At 42.2% G+C, this 18538-nt stretch overlaps 2 protein-coding genes across 5 annotated transcripts in view; one reads left to right on the top strand and one right to left on the bottom strand.

Annotated features, from left to right (window-relative positions):
- SYT11 (synaptotagmin 11) overlaps positions 1-17022 on the top strand; it is a 31836-nt gene extending 14814 nt beyond the window's left edge. Inside the window, exons 3-4 of the mRNA XM_067539146.1 lie at positions 6338-6458; positions 13830-17022. Coding sequence (XP_067395247.1) covers positions 6338-6458; positions 13830-14140 — 432 coding nt within the window. The 3' untranslated portion in view covers positions 14141-17022. The remainder of the gene's footprint in view (positions 1-6337; positions 6459-13829) is intronic.
- Positions 1998-18538, bottom strand: part of RIT1 (Ras like without CAAX 1) — a 32578-nt gene continuing 16037 nt past the window's right edge. Inside the window, exons 6-8 of one of the 4 annotated variants that reach the window (XM_067539155.1) lie at positions 7014-7046; positions 6432-6510; positions 1998-2262 (exon numbers count right to left, since the gene is read on the bottom strand). In XM_067539155.1, coding sequence (XP_067395256.1) covers positions 6466-6510; positions 7014-7046 — 78 coding nt within the window. In that variant the 3' untranslated portion in view covers positions 1998-2262; positions 6432-6465. Of the gene's footprint in view, positions 2263-4334; positions 5049-6431; positions 6511-7013; positions 7047-14190; positions 15456-18538 lie in introns of those variants that run through there. The other 3 variants (XM_067539156.1, XM_067539157.1, XM_067539154.1) reach the window with 3 other exon arrangements.

The following is an 18538-nucleotide window of genomic DNA, read 5'->3' as shown; positions in this document are numbered from 1 at the left end:
TGGGATTCTCAGCTGCAAATCCTCTCTTGACGGAAGGCGCCTATGCTATTAGCAAGAAGCTGAGGGGTAGGAGGAGGACTTTCCCGATAACTTTTATCACAGTGATTAGGGTACTCACGTACTTCAAGTACCCCTCTGCCTGAATAGGAGAATCCTCTCTCAGATGAGATGCTGTGTGCTGCAGTACTATCAATATGTTGTCCACGCATTCAGTGCTGTTTCTGTACTACCCTATTGTCCAGCTGAACAAAGATCCAGAATGAAAACTAGACACTTATTAGGAAGGAGAAGCATTAAGGCAATGGCAGAAGCCTTGAGCTCACTCCAGTTGAGGGTGCTTATCCTCTGATTCTGAAGGCTGTGTACAAGACTGAGATCTTTTTTAATTCATTTCAGCAGTGTCCCTATATATGGTTCTTTCATCTTCTACTGGTTAAGAGATTATTTCCTTTCAGAAGCAGACATTGTCATCCATGTCACTATTCCCTCCAGGCTAGATTGCTGAACCTTCTATTTGGGGCTATCCCTAGGCAGCACTTAGAAGCTTGCACTAGTGCAGAATATAGCAGATCGCCGAACTCTGCACTTGTTTGCCGTTTTACTTCTGGATGTAACAAAAGGCCTTTGTCTTTAAAACCTTAAACATTTTAGGACTTAAAATCAGCCACCATATCAGATACCTTTTTCTCCTTTATCCTGCAATGGCAGCTGTGATTAATGAACATATTTGACTTTTCATCTACAAATTTGAAACTGCAGGGCTAGATTTTTCAGCTGGGCCTAGTGTCCACTGTGGGATGGGAAGAGGCTATTCTAAAGTATACTTGCTGGCTATAGCCCTAATATGCTGTTATGGCACCTATGAATAGCAGGGGTGCAATGGTATTCTTACCTTGTCCCCTCAAACCCCAACAGACTCACACTACTACAGCCCTAGCGTAGGAAGAACCAATTGGGACTACCTTCCTGGCCTCTGTGTTGCCAGAGTGACACAGAGGTCTCAGATCATGAAACAGAATTTGGTCCACAGGAGAGAACTGCATTTAGTATTGGACCTTCTATGCTGAAATTTAATTCTGACAGAGAGTGGTAGCACTAAGTATAAGCAGAGTAAGTAATTGCGTAGGGATCCAAGCAGTTAAAGGAGGCCCCAAAATACCATTCAGCATATTTAATGTGGACTTTTTAACACGTGTGTTAGTATGTGTTAGGTTGGTATATTCTTTGATTTGTGGAAATAATGCAATTAGTATTATCAGGGAATGGGTGAGGGGCACAGGGCTCCCCAAAATATTCCCACTTAGGGCTTCCAATGGACTAGCACTGCCTCTACTGACAGAACAGTTAGATTCTGTGTCTTGTTGCCTTTAGGATATTAGGCAGCTTGCATCAGTTTTGCAGATTCTCTCCTGACTGTGAGGTGGACTTCCCACTGAGAATTAGTGTCATGAATGGCTCTCTCTTGGATCAGGTCTGCTTTAAGAAAACAGTGGCAGCTGATGGAGGGCATACAACTATTGTTTCCTAACTGGTTAAGTATCATATTCTATTCCTTAAATTATGTAAATTGTTCCTAGCTACAACAGTAATGGGCACCTTATAATTGTGTGAAATAAATAAGTGTGGACAATTAAAGGATGAAACTAGGACAAAGAATGGCGTCAGCAGACTGCAGTCCCAGATCCTCCTCAAAGGCATTGGTGGTCAACAGCTAGTTACAACAATGTATTAGCAGTAAGAGGCTGTGATCCATGTTTATGAATTATATGTGTAGTGACAGCATCACATGATACAAAATTTCATCTAGCCAGTGTATTTTTTGAAATTTTCTGTGTGTGATTTTTTTAAAAAGAAACTCCTTAAAAGAATTGCAAAACTAAATGCAGTTTTCAGGCAGCAGAAACTGCTGAATAGTTTTGAGTATGGAATGGTTTTTCACCCTGTAATTTATTAATTGAAATAAAAACATGCAAATTCCAGCATTTTGTTTTATTCTCGTAGGCTCTACAAGCAAACTCGGTGGGGCTATTTTAGAAGTACAAGGAGGAGACAGTACTTGCATTCCAATTCTGATTTTTTTCTTTAATGGTTGATCTATTTTTGCTACTCAGCTTTAGTTTCAATTGGATATGGGATTCTCTTCTCTTTCCTGCTCTAAGATGTGGTAAATTGTTGCAGTGCTCTATTAAAGAGCTATTGTGTCTTATTCTAGAGGTAGCTGCATTTTTATTTGTTGGGTTAAATTATTCTTCTATATGTAGCCTGTAAACAAACAAACAAATAAACAAAAATTATAGAGGATCTCTTAGCATGAAGATAGTAAACTAGAAAACAAAAAAACCTTAATTTCTTTTTAACCTTGTTATTACTCCCTACCACTCAACGCTGTGCCATGCTTTGTTATTGCTCATGACCACTCCTCTCTTTTCCTGTCCATCCAAGTTATTGCTCTCTGCTATTCCCATTTCCCTGTCCAACCTTGTTATGGTTTACTCACAAACTCTTCTCAAGGATAGAGTTAATGTCTGATGACAGAAATTACCCATTAGAATACTCTGCTATAATTCAAATGTATTGTCTCTGTACATATTGAAGTAATTTAAACAGGGGAAGTTAATTGTTTATAAAAGTATAAAGCACACATGAAAATCACAGTGACTTCATCCCAAGGCTGGCCACAAGATTTTTGGAAGAGAAGTACCTTTTGTATGTAGCTCATTGGTAACCAGTGCAACCGTACAGAATCCTGCTTGAACAGCAGTAGACTGAAAAAGAACTGGAGTGCTATTATTCAGACTGAAAATTCAGCATTCTAAAATCTAGGGCATTCTGGAGTGAGTACAGCAGAATGTCCAAGCATTGACCTGAGAACATTTTCATACTGTAATAAAGCAAGTTACAGAATCGGAGTCTCCCAGTGCTATTCCTCTGAATTCACTGACTTCTAACTGAGAGAAGCTTAAGGCAGTTTTTGCCCTCAAATCTGGGATAGTGTTCATTCCTCCAACTTGTCAGACAGAGGAACTTTAATTTTTTTTTATAGTTGGTTTGTATTTTCTTCTTGTAATTAATTAATATCAACTAGAAATGACTGATCAGTGTGCCTATATGTAGCCTTTTATCCATTTATAACCCTAGTTATTTAGATACCAACATGATAGTTACCTTCTAAGCATCACTAATATGAAATTCAGTCTAAATACAAAAAATTATAGCCCCTATTATAACCATAATCAAGGATGCACGTTATGTAACATTACTGATAATTAAAGAACAACTTCAGTGAGAGCTGTGTTCCCAAAGGAGATGCACAATCCTGCAGACATAAAAAAAGTTCATACTGAAGATAATTCTTCAAGAACAAATATATCAAAATCTGGAGCATGACTTTTTGAAAATCCAAGAAGCTATTTATACAGCTCGAAGACAGTAAAGATATAGTCCCTAATGGAATTCCCACTAATTGATATAAGAATTCTTCTAATGCTTTCACCCCAATTTACACAAAATGTACTGTTACTTCAAACTAACAAAAACCCTAACAACAAACTCTTACTAAGGCTACAATTTTTGTTTTTCCTAAAAAAGACTAAAATCTAGCACTTACTGGACCATTTCCCTCTTTAATATAGTTTGCAAAACCTGAGAAAGAACTTTGCTAACAGCTTGACCCTCTGCTGCCTACAATTATGTACAAAAGGTGACTGTTGAATATTATTCACTTCCTGCACTGATGAAACAAATGCACTCATTCTGAGCCTGAACTCAGAAAAGGCATTTGACAATTTCCCCTGGGACTTTTTTATCTGCAACCGTAGAAGCCATCAATATGCGGTCTTACTTTGGTACATGGATCAATATAGTTTATCAAAAGCCAACAGCTGCAATACTGATGTATGATCCAAGCCCTTGAAAGCTGCAGAAAGAATCAGCTGTGGCTACTCTTTATCTCCCTTATATGCATTGGTCTTAAAACCCCTTTTGGTCTATTAGAAGAGTCAAAATTGGCAGCCACAACCATAACATTTTCCTCTTTGCTAAAAAAAACCCCTGCTGATATATTTACTCTTTCCCCACAATTCTGTGCCTCAGGTACAAGATCTTACTTTTGGAAAGCTAGCTGGTCTTAAAATTAAATAATTGGAACCCTTACAAAGATGCTACCAAAAGATTTTTAAATTAAAATGGAAACCTCCCACATTTAAATACCTAGCAGTAATAATGACAACAAATCTGAATAATACTATTTAAAGGAAATATTTCACCACTTGGTCACCAACCAGACAGATCTGACAAAGCAGCAGGATTGCCTATGTTCATGAGCTGTGTTTGCTGGCAGTGTATCAGGAAATGGTGCAAGAGGTTCTGACAGTTGGACTCACCGGTGGGCTCTGTCATTTGTATTGCAGGGTAGAATGTACCACCTAATAATAGGGAAGCAGTCCTCAAAACTCAAAAGTACATCAATAACTTTAATTCCAGCTCTTAGTTGAATATCAGCAAAAGACAGCATCAATTTCACATTCACTAATTATAAACCTGTCTTCACTGATAGTGAAAAGGCTTAGGCTAAAGTTGTGGGTATCTAAAGCAAAATCCATGGCTAATACTTGGAAGCCTGCATTAATTATTTTAAGCTTACTATTTGCAAGGACAACACAGCACGTGTTATGCAATATAGTTAATTTATCCAGACTCTCTGTCTTGAGGACTGGATCGGGATAAAATTTTCAAAAGTTCTCAATGATTTAGGAGCCTCAGGACCCAAAGTTTCATTGAAGGTCAATAGGTCTTAGATCCTAAGTGACTTTTGAAAATGGTACGTAAGTGCTTTTGAAAATGTTAATCTGTGTCAATACTTCTGCAGAATAAAGACTGTTCAGAACTGAATGGGTAACATGGAATTCTGAATTTAAAGAGTTAATTATTTCATGGCTATTAAACATTCCTACCTGATGTTTATATTCTGCATAGCCTTCACATTAGTATTTTTATTATAGTAGCATCTGGAGCCTTCAGCTAAGATCACGGCCCCATTGTGTTAGGTCCTGTAAAAACACATAGAAAGAGACAGTCTCTTCCCCAAGAAATTAATCTAAATAAACAAGACAAAGGAAGTATTATCATCATCTCCATTGTTCAGATGAGGGAGTGAGGCACATAAAGATAGGCTACATTGCCCAAGGTCACAACAAAAGCCTGTGGCTGAGTTGGGAATTAAAGTCAGGGTCTAATGTGTGATTACTAAGCAACAATTATATTGCAGTAGGTATATTTATCTTAATTTTCTTCCCAGATGAGTTAAAATTGTTTTGTATGACAAAAACAAAGTTTTGCAAATAAAAAAAAATGTTGATCAATGGCAAATGCCATTATTCTAATCTGGCACCACTATTAGGCACTGTTCTAACTGGTAGTTGGGACGTGGGAATTATATCTGGTAAACCTAAAATCTCTTTCAGTTGGAGTCCAGAAATTCCTCCAACTGCTTTTGAGGGACACATTAGCTCTGAGCTGAAATATGGTAAAAGCAAGCTTCCAAAATGATAGGATGTTATAGGCCTGCTAAAGTACACAGGGTCAGAATGGGGGATAAGCAGGAGTTTTACATGAAGTAGATATCTTTATTCCTTCATATAATTGTTAATATTTTTGTCTAACCGAAGCTAATAAAGTTCAGCTTCATGCTGATTTTGGTGAACAAATGTGGTTAAAAGAGTGGCATAATCCCCCAGGAAGACTGACTTTTCTCCTGAATCAAATAGTTGACAAATGAGTCAGGGCTGTGGTAGTAGATCTCACATTTGGCAGTTATAATGCACTGTATCCACCACTGTACAGAAACAAACATCTTCTGGGCTGTTATAGCCCCTTTTTAGCATGCTGCCTCTGGAATAAAACTATGCAGTGGTGTTGTATCCATGTCGGTCCCAGACAACAGGGTGGGTGAGGTAATATCTATTAGCCCAATTTCTACTGTGAAGGGCGACAAGCTTTCCTAGCGCTCTTCAGGTCCAGGAAACATGCACTAACTCCCCCTCAGCTGTCTTCCTCCCCTCTGTCTCATGACTGGAGAGATGTTAACAGCCACTTCATCTTGAATGGCCTCTTGAATTATATGTTAACTACTTATGCTAGACCATCTGTTCCACTTCTTATTTAGCTGTGACACTCTAAGTGTGTTGTTTCCCAGACCTGAAGAGCTCTCTGTAAGCTCGAAAGCCAGCATCTTGAAGTCAGGCCAAGCAATATGGGAAGGTTAATGTGGTCGTGACCTCCTGACACCTGTTTATAACTCCCCTAGGTCTTCTAAGTTGTTTCTGCTTCTTTTCCACAGAAATGCATTAGCAGAGGAGAGCTGCAAGTTTCACTGTCTTACCAGCCTGTTGCACAGAGAATGACTGTTGTGGTGCTGAAAGCTAAACATTTACCGAAAATGGATATCACTGGCCTCTCAGGTAGAAGCTATTTACTCCAGCCTATTAATCCTGATGCATAGTTTGTTCTTCCCTGTAAACAGAAAGGGAATGTTGTGAAATGGAGTGTTAATTTACACTGTATTTACTGATCAGTTGTTTACTGATTAACTTAGCACCTAGATCTGAAGTGTTTGCTCTTCCATTTAATGCCTTGAAATCTGTGCAACAATACAAATTTACCCCACACAGGCACAGAGAACAGCTTTTAAAATGGCATTCTGTATGTGCGTCAATGCAAAGAAGAGCTGCTCTACTTTCATGCCAGAGTGTGTCACACTTCTGCTTGCAGTCTGAAAAAATAAACAAACTGATTGTTCAGGGTAAAATACAAGATAGGAGGTTGGAGGAGTGGGGAGAAGGAAAGCAGTGCTCCTCTTTAAAAACATTTGGGAGTTAGGAACAAAAATAATTCCAAACAATGGTATCAGCTCATTACTAGATGGAGATGCAGAAAAGGCGGAAGTATTTAATAAATACAGTAGAACCTCAGAGTTACGAACACTAGCGTTATGAACTGACCAGTCAACCACATACCTCATTTGGAACCAGAAGTACATAATCAGGCAGCTGCAGAGAAAAAAAAGCAAATACAGTACAGTGCTGTGTTAAACATAAACTACCAAAAAAATAAAGGGAAAGCAGCATTTTTCATCTGCATAGCAGTGTTTCAAAGCTGTATTAAGTTAATGTTGAAAGAACAATCATAATGTTTTGTTCAGAGTTACGAACTTCCATTCCCGAGGTGTTTGTAACTCTGAGGTTCTACTGTATTTCTGTTTGGTATTTGGAAAGAAGCAGGATGATGTTTTTATAGTGCTTGAGTATGACTAGCTTTTTTTCCAATCCAAGGCAGTTTGGAGACAGCAACTAGTAGGAATAAGCATTTTTAAATTGGCAGGCCTAAATAATTTGTACCCAGGGGTCCTAAAAGAATTGAGTGAGGAGATCTCTGGCCTGCTGATGGCAATTTTTAATAAATCCTGAAATACTGAAGAATCCAGAAGACTGTCAGAGTGCTGAAATCACGTCACCACTAAAAAAGGGCAAGCAGGCTGACCCTGGGTAATCAGAGACCGGTTACTCTAATATCAATCCAAGCAAAATTGTGGAAAAGCTGATACAGGATTCAATTAATAAAGAATTAAAGTATAGGGATATAATTAATGCCAGTCGACATGGGTTTATGGAAAATAGGTCTTGTCAAGCAAACATTTCATTCACTGATGAGGTAAGTTTAGAAGTATATTTAAACTTCTGTAAGTGTGACGGTTCTCAGGGTACCTAGAGCTGTGAATCACCTTATTTCTCCATGTCTCCAGCATGAGGGAATTCTGCTTGTGGTTAGCTGGGTGTCAATTTCCTAACACCGCCAACCTGTTAGCTACTCCGCAGGGCTATGCCAGCCCTTACTTTGCCTTGTAGTTTAACAATATGTCCACCCCAGTCCCCTTGAAGCATTCCCTCATGATATCCAGCCCGACACTAGCTACTCACAGAACTACCAGGTCCGCTATTCCCAAAGAAACAGAACACACCAGTTTGTAAGATTCCACTTAGGATCAGCACTTTGCTTAACATCACAAGACTTAGCTAGTTATAGTAAAAACAAGAGTAAGTTTAGTATCAAAGATTCAAGTGATAGAAAGAATATTGGAAAAACAGGGTTACTTACCAGCAACTGTTGTTCTTCGAGATGTGTTGCTCATATCCATTCCAATATAGGTGAGTGCGCACCCCGTGCACTGGTTCCCGGAACTTTGTTGCCCCTAGCAAGCCCCGTAGGGCCGGCTCCGGCGCCCCCTGGAGTGCCGCGCTCATGCCGCGGTATATGAGGCGCTGCCGGCCCTGCGGGCCCTCAGTTCCTTCTTTCTGCCGACTCCGACAGCGGGGACGGAGGATGGGTGTGGAATGGACATGAGCAACACATCTCGAAGAACAACAGTTACTGGCAAGTAACCTTGTTTTCTACTTCGAGTGATTGCTCATATCCATTCCAATATAGGTGATTAAATAGCCATACCTTGGAGATGGGTAGGAGTCAGCGGCAAGCTGCTCTCATCAGCACAGCCCTGCCAAAGCCCGCGTCCTCTCTCGCCTGCTGCACGATGGCATAGTGGGACCTGAAGGTGTGCACCGATGACCAGGTCGCTGCCCTGCAGATATCCTGCAGGGGCACCCGCTCCAGGAAGGCCGCAGATGAGGCCTGGGCTCTGGTTGAGTGCGCTGTCACAGCTCCTGGAAGCGGCACCTTTGCCTGCTCGTAGCGGGTTCTGATGCAGGCGGTGATCCAGGTGGAGATGCGCTGGGTGGAGACAGGTGAGCCCTTCATCCGGTCCGCCACTGCCACGAACAGCTGCATTGTCTTCTGGAACGGCCTGGTACGCTTAGTGTAGTAGGCCAGGGCTCGTCTGACGTCCAGCGAGTGCCATCTCCGCTCCTCCTCCGAACCATGCAGTTTAGGAAAGACCACGGGGAGGAAGATATCGTGGTTATAATGAAACTGAGACACCACCTTAGGCAGGAAGGCCGGGTGGGGTCTCAGCCGCACCTTGTCTTTGTAGAAGACAGTATAGGGCGGCTCAGAGGTCAAGGCCCTAATCTCAGAGACCCTCCTAACCGACGTGATGGCCCCCAGGAAGGCTACCTTCCAGGAGAGGACGAGCAGTAGGCATGTAGCCATAGGCTCGAACGGGGGTCCCGTCAGTGTGGCGAGGACCAGGTTCAAATCCCAGGGAGGCACCGGGTCCCAGACCTGCAGATACAGCCTCTTCACCCCTTTGAGGAACCTGAGAGACATAGGGTGCGAGAACAGCGACCTCCCCTCCAACGGCTGGTGGAAGGCCCAGATGGCCGCCAGGTGTACCCTCAGGGAGGCCAGGGCCAGGCCCTGCAGCTTCAGGTGGAGCAGGTACTCCAATATCACCTGTATGGGTGAGCAGCTCAGTGGAATACCCCGGGACTCTGCCCAACAGGTAAAGCGCTTCCACTTGGCCCGGTACACCACCTGAGTGGAAGGTTTTTCTGCTGCCCAGCAGAACCTGTTGGACTTGCGCCGAGTAGGCGCTCTCTCCCTCGGTCAGTCACAGAGTCTCCATGCTGTCAGGTGAAGGGAGTCCAGGTCCGGGTGCTGCAGGGGACCCTGGTCCTGGGAGAGCGGGTCGTAACGTCTCAGGAGCGGTATCAGCATGGTAATGGATAGGTCCAGCAACATGCTGAACCAATGCTGTCTCGGCCAGGCCGGGGCGACCAGAATGATATCCGCCTTATCCCTCTTGATCTTCAAGAGGACCTTGGGCATCAGCAGAATGGGGGGAAACGCATACATAAGGGTCCCCGTCCAATCTATGAGGAACGCGTCGGAGAGCCCGGCTCGTGACCCTGGAGCGAGCAGACCCTCGGGCACTTCTTGTTCCAGGACGACGCGAACAGGTCCAGTTGGGGAACACCCCACATACGGAAAATGGAAGTCACCACCTCCGGGTGCAGTGACCAGTCGTGGCGGGGTACAAATGACCTGTTGAGGCGGTCTGCCTCGTCGTTCCTGACCCCCGGGAGGTGAGAGGCAGATATGTGGAAGTCATGCCTCACCACAAGGTCCCAAAGTCGAATGGCCTCCTGGCAAAGGGGCGAGGAGCACGCTCCCCCTGCCTGTTTATGTAAAACATGGCTGCTGTGTTGTCTGTCAGGACCTGCACCATCCTGCCCTTCAGGAAATGGAGGAACACCTTGCAGGCCAGACGGACTGCCCTGAGCTCCTGGACATTGATGTGGAGGCATTGCTCCTGCGCTGACCAGAGCCTCTGGGTGCTGGGGTCGCTGCTGACGTGGGCCCCCCAACCCACATCCAAGGCGTCCGTAATTAGAGTTATCGAGGGTGTCAAGTCTCTGAAGGGAACACCCCTCAGTACCTCCCTGTGGAGGTTGCTGATTATGGCGGTCAATGCCTCGAAGCGAGGCTGTGGGAGGAAGGCTCTGGCCTGGATGGCGTCCAGGGTGGCCCCAGTAAAGTCTATGTGCTGCACCAGGGTGAGAGAGTGGACTTCTGCTCGTTGATGAGCAGCCCTCGTCTGGTGCATGTCGTGCAGGTGAGTGCCAGGCTGTTCCTCACATGGGCCCTGGACCTGCCCCTGATCAGCCAGTCGTCCAGGTAGGGGAAGATCTGAACCCCTCTGTGGCACAGGTGGGCTGCCACGACCACCATGCACTTTGGGGGCAGACGAAAGGCCAAAGGGCAGGGCTGAGAACTGGTAGTGGCAGCCAGCTACCACAAATTGGAGGAACCTTCTGTGACCGGGGAGGATAGAAATATGGACATAGACGTCCTTTAGGTCGAGGGCAGCATACCAGTCCCCTGGATCTAGAGCAGGAATGATGGAGGCTAGGGAAACCATACGGAATCTGAGGCGCCTGATGAACTTGTTCAGATGGTGAAGGTCCAAAATGGGCCTCAGGACCCCTTTGCCTTGGGAATGAGGAAATAACAGGAGTAGAAACCCTTTCCTCTTTCTCTGGGAGGAACCTCTTCCACCGCTCCCCCCAGGAGTCGGGGGAGGCTTCCTGCAAGGAGATGCTGGGGCCGGAGCACTCTCCATGACACGTGGCTGGGGCATCTCCTGTGTAACCCCCGGCTGTACTGGTGTCACGGAGGAGTCCATGTGAGCAGCACTTTGCCACTTCTTTTTCAGCATCGCTGACTGCTGTACCAATTGTCCCGGTGCTGGCGGTGCGCCGTGTGCCAAGGATACACTTGGTGCCACGGAGGGGGCGGCGAGACGGTTCCGAGTCCGGCCGGAGCATGGACTCCATGAGCATGGCTCATAAGCATGCGTCTCTCTCCTTTTGAGTGCTAGGTTTGAAGGCCTTGCAGAGCCGGCACTTATCCTTATGGTGCCGCTCCCCGAGGCAACGGAGGCAGTGGTCGTGAGGATCGCTCATGGAAAAGACCTTGCTGCAGATGGCACAGGCCTTAAACCCGGTTGAGCCAGGCATGGCGCAACCCTAAGCCCCTAAGGGCAAACTATCTATTCTATTGTCTACTCTAACTACTATACTTAATTAACTGAACTACTATACTTAACTCAACTATAACAACTAGAAAAGAGGGATTGCTGCTTGCTGAAGAGCAAGGGGCAGACGTTCCAGCTACCGTCAACGGGTGGAAAGAAGGAACTGAAGGCCCTCAGGAACGGCGGCGCCTGGTATACCGCGGCATGAGCGTGGCACTCCAGGGGGCACTGGAGCCGGCCCTACGGGGCTTGCTAGGGGCAACAAAGTTCCGGGAACCAGTGCACGGGGCGCGCACTCACCTATATTGGAATGGATATGAGCAATCACTCGAAGATAGAACAAATGGTTATATATAAAACAAGATCATAATAGACTTTCTAAAGACTAAACTACCAGGTTAACCTCCTGTCTAAAGAAGTATGTCTCACCCAAAGTCCTCTGCAGCTGTTTAAACCATTGGCTGAGATCCCATTTTTATTAATGTAAATGTGCTGTCTGTTTACCTCCTAGGTCAAGGATGAGGGGATGTCTTCTTTGCCTCCAAGATATATCCCCAATGGTCATTCTTAGCTCATAGCCAAACTAACCCCACATGGCTTGTTTTTTCTGTGTGCTGCTTCCATTTTGAGTTCACATATCTTTTGATGGCATATGTAAATAGGCATCCATTGTGTTAGCTTACAATGTGTAATTTACATCCTGACAGGGAGAAATAAATTTCTTACCTCCTGTGTGGAGGCAATCCTGTTTTACAAATGTTAAAAAAAAAACAACACGTTTTCAGTGTATATGCATGACTCTTTACATAGCCGCTGTATATTCAATGTTGTTGCAGTAGTGTGGGCCCCAGGATATTAGAAACAGACGGTGCGTGAGGTAATTGTTAGTTGGCTCACCTTAACTTAAAAAGGTCACCATGCCTTGTGACTATAGCATTAGTACATACTTTTTAGAACAAGATTAATACCAGAATGCCAATAACTGTCATTTGAGACCTCACATTACCTTCTTTGGTGAACTGGACTGTACATACCAGCCTCAATCAATATTTTTAATCAGTGAGCTACCATGAAATATAAAAATTACTATTGATAAAAAGCTGTGGGTACCAAAGACCTATGTTACTGTGGACACAGTAGTTAGACAGAATGATCTGGATTGCATGATTAAACTGGACTCAGTCAAACTCAATGTGTTTTAATACAACCAAATGCATGGTCACCTAGGAAAAAAAGAATGCAGGCCATACCTCTAGAATGGGAGGGGGGGGGGGGGGGGCAACTGAATCCTGAAAGCCAGTGACTGAAAAGTATTTAGGGGCATAGTGGCCAAACAACTGAACATGAGCTCCCCGTGAATAGGATTAGGGAGGTGATCCTCCCTACCCCCACACTAGTCTGTTGCAGCTAGTTCTGGTGTTCACATTTTAAAGAAAGAGTTGAAAAATTGGAGCAGCTGCAGAAAAGAGCTATACAAATGATTTGAGGGATGGAAAAATTGTCTTGCCGTGAGTCTTAAAAAAACTCAATCTATGTAGCTCATCAAAAGAAAATCAAGCTGTTACTCGATTACAGTATATAGATACTTTCCCAGGGAAAAAACACCAGTTAGTAAAGGGCTCCTTCAGCTAGTGGAGCAAGGCATAACAAGAACTACTAGCTGAACGGTAAAGCCAGATAAATTCAAATTAGAAACAAAGCATAAATGTGCAGTGAAGGTAAATTAACAATTAGCAAAAACCACCATGAGAAATGCAGCGGCTCCATCTCCTGAGGTCTTCAATCAAAACTAGATGCCATTTTGGGCTATATATATATATGCTTTAGTCAGACATAAGTTATTGTGCTCAATACAGGAGTAACAGTGAACTTCTATAACCTTTTTATGTAAGCAGTCAGGCTATATGATTTAATGGTCCCGTCTGGTTTTAAAAAGCTATGCATCTAAAATGTCAAATCTTCCTTATCCTGGCAAATCAGGAATGCGTGAGCTTCTACTCCAGTTCTCAAGTCTTCCATGGAGACTGCCAATAACACAAGAAAATAAGCATCCCCTTCTCCCCCCCAAAAAAACAAATTAAAAAACCATTTTTTTTGGTTGGCGGGGGAGGAGACTGGGAAATATTTTTTTGCTCTCTGTAGAGCTCTCCTTTAACAAAGTTTTTCATGTGGGGACTTACTCATAGCTTTGGTTTGTCACTTGTAAGTGCGCCAGGAATTTATATAAACTTTCTCAGATAGGCACTGTGATATCTAACCTTTAACTCATTCCTCACCTTAGACACACTATTCCAACGCATATTAGGCTGTTTTATTGGTTTGCTTTTTCTCTTTTCTGTGGCAGATCCCTATGTTAAGGTGAACGTTTATTATGGTAGAAAACGCATAGCAAAAAAGAAGACCCATGTGAAGAAGTGCACTTTGAATCCCATCTTCAATGAATCCTTCATTTATGATATCCCTGTGGATCTCCTTCCTGAAATCAGCATTGAATTTCTAGTCATCGACTTCGACCGCACCACAAAAAATGAGGTGGTAGGTCGGCTGATTTTGGGAGCGCACAGCATCACCACAGATGGCGTGGAACACTGGCGAGAGCTGTGTGAGAACCCCAGGAAGCAGACTGCCAAATGGCACAGTCTGAGCGAATACTAGCAGAGGCTAGGGCAGCTACTGCTGGCTCATAGAACAGACTTACACCTAGTTTTAGTCGTAGAACTAAACTTTCGTAAGATGCAGCTGATTGGTTCTCAAATGATGTGATTTTGCAGGGCACTAAAATTCTAAAAAGCATTACATTTAAAAATACCACAAATATATGTAAGTGTAACCACGCTATTGCATGCCTAATACAAACTAAAATTAGTGTAACTTACCAATATCAAGTTGCAGATTTTAATATAATTATCTGTTACTATGGAAGTTGTGTTTGTGCCGAACTGTCTTTGCTGGTATTCACCAAAATTTGCCCTCTTTTTTGGGCTTCTCCTAAAGTTTTTGACTTCTACTGTTTAACCTCCAGTTTCTTGTTAGTTCATCTGCCCACTGATTCTTGCAGTTCTATCCTTTGATTTGGAAGCATGAACTGCATTTCCAGATATGAAGGTTTAGAATTTAGCAATAGTGCAAAGAGGTACAGGGAAGAATGGCTCCTGGTATTGGAATACTTCCCTTTGTGATGGTATTTGCTATGGAGCTATAAAGTCACACTTGAAGGTCTAAACATCTAAAATTGAAATACTAGCTCCCCGATCACTTTGCTTTTGCCACACAGAACTTGGTTCAGGAGAAATATTTGGTGCATCTCAAATTCCCAGTGAGCACAAACTGTATTTTATTACTCTATGTATGTTATAAAGGGTCCATGCAGAAAATTATAAACTAAATGTGTATAATTAATGTCAGGGAGGCTGAGGCTAGTTCTGTTGACAATAAAATACCTGAAATTAGACAGGAAACTTTATGCTGGAAAAAGTCTTTTAATTAACAGTGTAATCAAATAATTAATTATATTGCCTCCTCCATATTTGACTTGAGATTATATATATATGATGTACTCTTTTACAATTTGTTTATATAATAGCCAATATTCAAAGCATTAGACTTAATTTATATTGAGAAAAATAGAAATCTGTCTTCTCAAAACATGAATGAAACCCTCAAATGGAACTACAAAGCATTCTTACAGAGTGTCTGTCCCACAAGATTCACTTTGATTGCAGCAGCATCTAGTCTAGGTCTTCACAAATCCACCCGCAGCCTAGCTGCTGTACTCTGGGTGCTGACCATATATGTCTTCATTTTACTTCTGAACCATCCTTACAGTTTTGGCTTCCAAGAATTAGAATTCACTTACAGTTTACTTTGGAATTTAAAAACGTTTCCGGATAACTGTGACTTGTAGCACTTCATAGGACATTTGCCTGAATAGGCAACAACTTTTTTGTACAAAAGCGCATGGAACCAAGTTCTGTAAAGGTAAACAAAGGTTGGATGCAGCTGCACTAGATCTCACTATGAAAGCTGGTAATATCTTGACAAAGTAATCTGATTTGGCTTCTTATAACATGTAAATTGAAAGGTGAAAGAATGACAGATGGCAGCAAATTAATTTTTATTTTAAACATTACTGGCAAGCTGAGCAGAAATAATTTTAACACAAGACCTAGGAAACAGCTCTTCTGCAGGGATTTCTGTTTGTTATTTTTAAACTCTACACATTAAAAATAAAGAAGAATTGAGTGAGCTGAAAGGCACGCAGAAGACTGCAAGTTTTCAATATTTAAAAAAATTTTTTTTTGCTTCCATGCAGCCAATGTTTTATGCTCTGTGGAATGTAAATAATGTATTTATAAGTAAATTTAAAAAAAAATCATTTAACTGTTTTCAGTACTTGAGACCATTGAATTTTAGAGCCCTGTTGGAAAAACATGATCCTCACCGTTCTTACTATTGAAAGTAGAATAATTGAGCATGTCTTATCCTTCAGTTTCGTCTCCAGCCATAACATGGAGCAATTACTGCTGGGTTCGCTCGTCCTGCAAACAACCTATGTTTTACCTCCCATTAATATCTCAGCAGCAATTTCTGACACGCTGTCTTTGGAAAGCTGAATCTTTCCACTGTTAGCTTTTGTTACTTGTAGGAACTCCCTTCAAGAGAACGTTTCAATTGAGCTGTGAGTGTTAATGGGTCAAGGACTAATAGTTACTTTGAGACTGAAGTCCTCTCTATATTTCAAAGCCTTGCAGTGGAGATAAATATAGTATGGGCTTCCACATATGAAGGACACTGGACACCTCAATCTTGAACATCAGAATTCCTGCTTGAGGTTACAGTAGATTTTGAACTTTGTCTTAATTTCTTTATAGCTCTTATTCTATTAGTGGTGCTCAGTCATGAACAGAACAGATTCTCCTCTGAAAGCTGGTGTAGATCTCTTTGAATCCTGGTTTTTAGACTGAGCAATCTGGTTGTTAAAGGTTAGGAACTGTCATTATTCTTTCTCAGAACCCTATTTTTCCCCCAGTACAAAAATGATTTGAGTACATTCCATTCAAAAGTAACTAAGAGGTTCCTTTTTTCCTTCAGTGTGAAAGGTATGCTTAAGCCTAGATCATTTCCTTATTCTGATTCCTTTAGCTGAAAAGGAAAGACTAACTTTTTGTCAAGGAAAAGTGCTCAGGGTAAATAAATTTAGGCTTATTGGGCAGATGTGAAAAGCTCCATTACTCCCCAGGAATAATGGAAAACTGAAGACGTGGAGATAATTTTTCTTTGGTGTAAAATTGACAGTTACTGACAGCTGCCTCACCGTGGGATCTCCCAGATGTGGTTTTTCTTTACCTTGTGTCTTCTGTTGTAAAATTAACTTGGACAGTTACAACGTTGTGGCAAAAAAAGTAAAAAAGCAAAAAAACTTACAATGTGTGAAATTGCATAATACTGTATGCTAATCTACAATACGTAATGCTATCTTGTATGTTGAATTTGTTAACGCACATTGAGTGTGCAAATAAAGATTGATTCACTTTAAATAGCTCCAGAAAATGGACTGTTTGTAGATAGCAAAACAATACAAATTTATTTAAAAATGTAACTACACTAACTACTTTTAAGAATTTCTAAATTGTATGTTTCTGCCATAACCTGTTATAGTGTTTCATAGAAAGCAGCAGCTCACATACAAGAAAAAAATCAAAGTACTGTAGTAGCTGAGCAGCAAAAATGCAGAAACCAAGTTAATGACATCTACTTGTTCTTTCACTGCGTATGACAGTATCACCACTGGCATGATGGCCCAGTGTTTGGACAAGATCAGCTCAGGAATGAAGAAAAGCTGGTTGAAGTGGAACCCAAGCAAGACGGAGGTGATGCTAGTAAAGAGAGAAAAACCACTTGTAAGAGTTTGCAGTCCTAGTGCAGACTCTTTTTATTGATGGTGCACACCTACCAGTAATCAGTTCTGTCTGTCCTTTAGGCATGTCCTTGGATTCCTAGCTGACACTAAACTCTCATATACCCGCATCTAAGGACTAATCACTTTGAACCAGGAGGAGGTCAGTGTGTACCAGAAAACCTTTTAGTGCAGGGTAGCAGTGTCCACACAAACGGTTTGTGCATGTCATGCTAGTGCATTTTAGATTTATGCCCCAGTTTACTGTACACTGTTTGTCTAGATGAGTCCTAAGATTAACACTTTCTACCATCTCTGGTTAGCTATAAGACGCTGATATCCTTCATGAGTTCCCATCTGGACTTCAGTGATACAATATACCTGGGCATGAAGCCACCAGCCCTTAGGAAATGCCAAACACTACACAACACTTCAATGTGTCCCCCCAGCAACACAGGCTACTGTGAGTATATTAAATCTATCTTCTACTTGCTTCATGGGCTTCCCACACAATATCAATTTAAGTTCAAGGTCTCAATCCTCATCTTCAAGGCACTCAATGGCCTCAGTCCAAAATATACAAAAGATTGCCTACAGCTCCAGGATGAGCACCATGGTCAACAGCTCAGCTCCTCAGGCACAAAGGAATTTTCCACCATAAGGGGAAAGCTTGTCTATGCAGGAGACAGCTTTCCCAGGGGACTGCCACAGGAACTAAAGACCATCACAAACTATTTAGCTTAACAAACAGGAGGATACGGGTTGACTAGATTACAGTCTAAGTACCTATATGAGAAACAAATATTTAATAATGGGCTTCTCAAAGAGAGAAAGGTATAACAAGATACAACAGCTGGAAGTTGAAACTAGAAAAATTCATACTGGAAATAAGGCACAAAATGTTAATGGTGATCGTAATTAACCATTGGTACAATTTACCAAGGGTTGTGGTGGATTCTCCATCACTGACAATTTTTAAATGAAGATTGGATGTTTTTCTAAAAGATCTGCTCTTGGAATTAGAGCAGAACATCAGAGTTACAAACTGACCAGTGAACCACACACCTCATTTGAAACCGGAGGTACACAATAAGGCAGCAGCAGAGACCAATAAATAAACAAACACAGTACAGTACTGTGTAAAATGTAAACTACTA

Source organism: Emydura macquarii, unplaced genomic scaffold (assembly GCF_026122565.2).
Source record: "Emydura macquarii macquarii isolate MOO-44397 ecotype Brisbane River unplaced genomic scaffold, CSIRO-AGI_Emac_v2 contig_527, whole genome shotgun sequence".
Taxonomy (NCBI): Eukaryota; Metazoa; Chordata; order Testudines; family Chelidae; genus Emydura; species Emydura macquarii.
Note: the sequence above shows the minus strand (reverse complement) of the source record. Positions and strands in the feature narration are given on the sequence as shown.